Source organism: Tupaia chinensis, unplaced genomic scaffold (genome assembly GCF_000334495.1).
Source record: "Tupaia chinensis unplaced genomic scaffold, TupChi_1.0 Scaffold000042_1, whole genome shotgun sequence".
In the NCBI taxonomy this organism is placed as follows: Eukaryota; Metazoa; Chordata; class Mammalia; order Scandentia; family Tupaiidae; genus Tupaia; species Tupaia belangeri.
Genome location: NW_006159497.1, coordinates 54,401 through 60,665, shown reverse-complemented (window position 1 = coordinate 60,665; position 6,265 = coordinate 54,401). Strand labels below are relative to the sequence as shown.

General features: G+C 46.3%; 1 protein-coding gene across 4 annotated transcripts in view; it reads left to right on the top strand.

The window, feature by feature from the left end:
- PMM2 (phosphomannomutase 2) overlaps positions 1-6,265 on the top strand; it is a 29,360-nt gene that overhangs the window by 10,035 nt on the left and 13,060 nt on the right. For 2 of the 4 annotated variants that reach the window (XM_027772991.1, XM_006140702.3), the window contains 3 exons: positions 34-125; positions 3,876-3,975; positions 4,493-4,568. In XM_027772991.1, coding sequence (XP_027628792.1) covers positions 34-125; positions 3,876-3,975; positions 4,493-4,568 — 268 coding nt within the window. The remainder of the gene's footprint in view (positions 1-33; positions 126-3,875; positions 3,976-4,492; positions 4,569-6,265) is intronic. The other 2 variants (XM_027772997.1, XM_027772996.1) reach the window with 2 other exon arrangements.

Genomic DNA, 6,265 nt, shown 5'->3' with positions numbered 1-6,265 from the left:
GAATCAAGTAACTCCAGTATTTTCTTTATCCAGAATATTCAAGGTCACCTGGGGGAAGCCCTAATTCAAGATTTAATCAACTACTGTCTGAACTACATTGCGAAAATTAAACTCCCAAAGAAGAGGTGGGTTGCTTTTAGCGAAGAGCTGCAGCATGGAGTAGTGTCGTTTGGTGGGTTCGTGCTGATTTAAATCCAAAGCGCAGTGCTTAGTCAGGAGTCACGAAAGGCAGTCAGTAAAGCCTGCAGTATAAGAACGGTTACTCAGCTGACTGACAGCACATCCATGATGGAAATGAATATGGCCATTGAAAACCGTGTGCTTTCAGAGGCTGGCAGGGAGAGAAAATATCTGTGAAACGACATTTTAAAAAAAATAGCATCAATCCCAGACCTGTCAGAATCAGCCTGAAGGCCTCCAGGCCAGATCCCATGCAGTGCCAAATCCTGTTGGCCTTTAGTGTTAACTAAAATTTGAATTAATTGCTATCATTTAAAAGTCTAATTTCACTTTTTAAGACATCTGTATTTCTGGCTTCTGCTGGCAAGCCTGAAGACTTGGTCTTTTAATTCCTACCCTGTTCATAGTAACAGAAATTCCTGCGTCTGTGTGATTCATAGAGGATTGTGTAGAGTTTTGATGGTCCAAGTCGGGAGCTGCATCTGGTGAAGACTTTGTTAGTGGGGTGTCCCTGCAGAGTCCTGGGGCAGTCCAGGGCAGTGTGGGACAGCACCTGGAGCAAGGGCAGACGTGTGCTCTTCTGTGTGTTCTTCAGGAGTGACCAGCAGTCAGGCTGGGGCCCCACCCCACGGCCTCATCCAGTCCCCCCAGAGGCCCCACCTTTCAGTACCAGAAGCGGATTAAGTCTCCACCCTCCCAGCACTGTCAGTGGCTCACCCAGTCTCAGCACACGCACTGATGGGAGCACATTCACACCGAAGCACCTGGCTGCTCTGAGGCCCCTTGTCCACATGGCAGCCAAGGGCTGAGCAGCAGCAGCATGCCAGCTCGCCCCCTGGAGGCACTTTTCCACAAGCCAGCACTCATTTTCTGACCTCTGTAGGACTTGCCAGCTGCCCTAGGTAATTACCATCTCAATTCCCTTTTGAAAAATAATAATGCGAGGAGCCAGCAGGTGGCTTGGTGGTTAAGGCACTGGGACTCCCACACGGACAACCCTGATTCAAGTCCCAGACCCAGCAGCTTAATCATGCTGGGTACGTGTGCATGTGTGTGTGCCCAAATCCCAAGAGAATGGAGAAGGGGTTGCAGGGTGGCCATCCCCCCGGGAGTTGATTCTCACTTTCTCTCTCTGGTGAGCACCTGTGCTCTATGGCATCAACCTAAAGAAAAGAAAAAAAAAACAGAAAGTGACACTGATGTACACAAATGCCCACAAGAAAAAAAAAAAATGGGCAGGAGACGGGCTCAGGTGCTAAGACGGCCGTTCACTCGGTGGTGAGGTTACAGGTGATCTCTTTGAAGTACTTCTCATCTTCTTCCCAGCATGTACACTTTAATCACCAGGAAGAAACCTCTGTTAAGTGGCAGTAGGATGCCAAGGCAGGCAGTGCTCCAGAGGCTGCTTCAAGCTGTTAGGACTCATGCAGACAGCATGTCCTGCTCAGCCCCTCAGCCAGAGAGCAGGTACTGCCCTCACCCCAGGAGGGGCATGTGAGGCCGGCTGAACCCTGGCTGATCGTCATTGCTGCTGGGCAGTGTGCACACCAGTGCTCCCCACCCTATCCTGTTTACCTCTGTTTATGTTAGATGTTCTCTGTAGTAAAAAGTGGAACTGTGGATATGAGAGGACCTCAAAAAGTTAACGGTAAAATAGAATCAAAATACAACTTTATTTTGGTGCAAAAAGAAAAAAGAAATTCCTGCAGAATTATTTCATGAACTTTTTGAATACCCCTGATATCTCCCAGGTTTTTACTTTGGGCACAAATGCCTGGTGAGCACCTAAGGGAGGAAGAAGAATAGGACCAAGCATAATCCTATCGACACGTTCATCATCCTTGGAGGGACATGGGTATGCAGAGCCATCCTTCCACAGAATAGGCAGTCGAACTTCAGGGAGGACTTGAGTGCTGGGTAAACCAGCCATCTGAATCCTTGCTTTCTTGGAGGCTTTCTAGAATGCAACCAGCTTCCCTCTGAACCTTGGGAATGACTGATATGTCCCTGAGTTGGGGGGAAATAGTTGAGCTATTTCCCTGGTGAATTTAGCCCCAGGATCATTCTGGGGATGCTCACTGGTCCCTCGGTGTACACGTAGAAGGCTTAGAGGATGGGGCTGGTCTCCCAGCTCCAGGGAAACCTAGATGTGGGCTTCAAAAAAGTCTCTCAGGTGTGCATCTTCTGTCGTGTCATTTGCCTCCTCTGCTCGTGGAGCCCAACTGATCGATCCCTTGCTGTTTTCGCTATCTTGGTGAGTGTTCATTGCCCCCCCAGTTTAGCGTGCCCTCATTAGCTGGTACATCTGACTTTCTCAGGGTCTTTTGGAGGTAACTGGAGCAAGGCCATTAACCCCTTTCTGTAGGTGACTAACTGGAGACTCGGAGAGGTGCCAGAGTCACACAGCCTTGTTAGAGGAGAGGCTGCGTGGGCCAGAATCGGCTCTCCAGTTCTGCATTGGCCTGCAGCCTCTCACTGTTCACAGTGCTGGTGGCCAGAGACCAGGGCCGCATGATGAAAGTAGCAGAAAGAGGTCAGGGAAGACATTTCAAAGCCTCACGGGCATTTTCCACTTCAGAGTGCGTAGTTTGTCTCCAAACACTTAAATTACTCTTGTCAGAATAATTATCTAGCTTAGAAGTTACCCAAGTTTTTAAGAATTGTTGAGACTTAAACTGGAAATGCGGTGGGGGAAGATCTTTTTAAACATTCTCTTGTGGAGTAACTACAGCAGTGTTAGGTTGGTGCCGCCTGCTGTGATCAAATCAGACGTTACAGAGCAGTCTGCACTGAGTAAATTGAGGTCCTCAGCCATCACAGAGGCTCGCTGGGTGATTTCCAGAGCCTTCTGTGTAGCTTTCCTGGTGAAATCAGCCTGTTCCAGAGCACACTAGCAAAGTAGGTGTCAGGGACGTGCGTTTCCAAATTCCCTGGGGAAACCGACCACACTTGCAGCGCTTGTGGTCATCTTTATGGCTCTTTATTAACTACAGAATTCTCTGCCCAGTCGCAGCAGGACCAGCAGAATTGTCGCGTCAGCTGCATACACAAGATCCAACTGCAGCCACACAGACAAAGCAAGGGAACGTGGGTTTTGTTTTTAGTTTTTGCTGTAGTGTGCATGTGCTCGCCAGAGAGAGAGAGGGAGAGGAAGTGTGACCACACTGCATCCCCTGTCCTCCATTCTCGTGGGATTTGGGGCACGTATGCACACATGCCTAGCAGGGTTCTGGGACTTGAACTGCAGTCTGTCATATGTGATCCAGTTCCTGCACCTTAACAAATCAGTGTTTGTTTTTCCTTAAAAGAATTCTTTTATTTTATTTAACATTATATATTTATTTATTTTTAATTTGGTCCGAGAAGAACAGAGTGAGAGAGAGAGAAAGGGAAAGTGAGAAAGCAAGCTGCCAGGTCCAGGACTCAAACTGTGATCGGCCATGTAGGAGTCCACCGCCCTTAACCACCACGTCACCTGCCAGCCCCAACAAATCGGTTTTAATAATATCATTTAAGCCGGTATATCTAGAGTATAGCCATTTAACGACTTGTTAATATAAAACACCGTGGATGATTGCTGTCCTTTTGCATAGCACAGCCCTGGGAAGTGTTAGCACATCAGCCTCTGCTTTTCCCTGCTTACATCTGCCTGTGAGGGTGCCCAGATAAACAGCCTCCTCACCTTCCCTCCCTAGGGGCACATTCATCGAATTCCGAAATGGGATGTTAAACGTGTCCCCAATCGGAAGAAGCTGCAGTCAAGAAGAGCGCATTGAGTTCTATGAGCTGGATAAAGTGAGTTTTTTTCTTTCCTTTTCTAACTTGCCAGAGGGCATATGCACTGGAGGGAGAGCGACAACGCCCAGAGAGAGAGAAAGAGAGAGAGGGCAAGAACGCACTCCTACGGTGCATGGTCACCACGGTCCCTACTCCATCTCTCCCTCTGTTTGGGATTTGGGGCATGCACACACATGGACCCAGTTCTAGGATTTAAACCACATAGTCTTTCTAAAACATCCTTGGTGAATGGCTGGGTTTGTGCAAGTGAGATAAGACATGTAGCCAGAGGTTAAAGTGTGCTTTTCTTTTCTTTTTTGTTTTGTTTTTGTTTGGTACTGTGTGTGTGTGTGTGTGTGTGTGTGTGTGTATGTGTGTGTGTGTGTGTAGTATTTTAAACAGTCTCACTGTGTTGCTATCCTCCTGCCTCCTGAGTAGCTGGAACTGCAGACACACAGCACCATACCTGGCTCTTAAACAATGCTCTTCAAACTGCAGTGTGGTAGACAATTGGTATCTTTTTTGTTTTTCTCAGAAAGAAAACATAAGACAGAAATTTGTAGCGGAGCTGCGGAAAGAGTTTGCAGGAAAAGGCCTCACATTTTCAATAGGTATAGTATATTCAAACATTTTCCAGATTTGAGTACCCATTTGCTTGGGGTTCCTTGGTCTGGTGAGCTGCTGAGATTGGACAGTGCCTGGGGTGAAGGCTAGCAGGATGACTCAGCAGTTCAGTCTGTAGAGGGGAACCACCCACGGTCCCTCTGTAGAGTCCTCCAGTGGAGGTTTGGCTCAGTTGGGAAGTGCCTTCCAGGCTGCTGGGTTTAGTTCTGAATTCTTACCCAGCAAGACTCTTCCTATCTGCATTCCTCTGGTCAAAAGAGGAGCATCACAGTTTGGGGCAGAAATAAACACGAGAATAAATCTCACCTGAGAGTGAGATTTCTTAGATCAGGCCGAGTATGTTTGAGAATCATACAGTGCTGCAGTGGCGAGAAACCTTAGGAATCAGTGGTTTGCTTTTATAGATGAAGAAGCCAAGACCTAGAAAGGAGAAGAGACTTGTCCAGGCTCACAGAGCTCTTATTTACCATGACAGAGCCAGCATGGCAACGTTGCTGGTGTTTGATGCCAACTTCATCCTGCAGTGTGGACGTCTGACTTGCCTTCTCGTAGAATACGCCTGTCAGGTGCTTTGAAAACTGATTTCTCCTGTCAGGGCTCATGAGTCACTGCTGACAGCCCTCCTGTACTAGCTTTAATAAATGTATGGGTGGTAGGAAACTGGAATTGCAAAGAAATTCTGTACAATAGATGAAGGGGTGGGTTTTTAAGTACTCGTGGACTCTGAGATGGACATGGTTCTAACAAAGCTTTGACAGGTTTTTGTTACTCATGAAAGCTGCCTGTAAATCACATTCGGTGTGATTTCCATTTCTCCCGTGAGATGAGCTGGATACAGCCTGCTTCCAGGTGTTTTCTACTGAGGGTGTGCGGAAGCTTGAGACAAGCACAGCGGAAGGTCGCTGTTGCCAGGGTCTTCATGAGCGGGCATCACTTGAGCCCACTCACCCAACAGAGCACTTCAATGCAAATACATTTCTCATTCCAGATTGGCATTCTACACCTCATTTTTAGACCCATGTGAGATGATACTGGGGGGAAAAGAATGTAGAATTAATTTCTAGAAGGTGCCTCTTAAGTGGTATAGGTGGCAAACAAGGGAATTAAAAGTCAGCCTTGGCAATCTGGTTGCTAAAAAAGAGTAAGAGGGTTGATCTTTTTAAAAATTTATCTATTTACAGTCATTCATTATACAGTAATACAGTATACAAAATGAGATTTTCCATTCAGAATACATTGTATATTGGCTTAATCAAGGATATTACCATACATTTTATCATCAACAAATAATTTTCTGTTTCTTGATTCTTATATATTTTGCTTATGCATCCCCCCGCCCCCTTCTCCCACATTGTCTCTGATATCTGCAGTTGTTTTCCATGGCTTTTTTTTCACGTTTTATTGATTCACTAAAGATGTTATTAATTTTAAAACTTTCAATAGCAAGCACAGCTAATATATTACAGATCTATGAACACATGTCTGACTTTAGGCATAAACCTCAGAGAGTAGAATGAACATACTATAAAGTAGCACCTAGCTGGGGCTATATAGCTTACTGCAGTCATTAAATAGGTATTGGTAGGCATTTTTAAATGCATTTTTTAATTTCAAGAAAAACAGTTTTGGGGAACCAGCAGTTAGCGTAATGGCTATGTCGCTGGACTCCCACGTAGTCGACCGC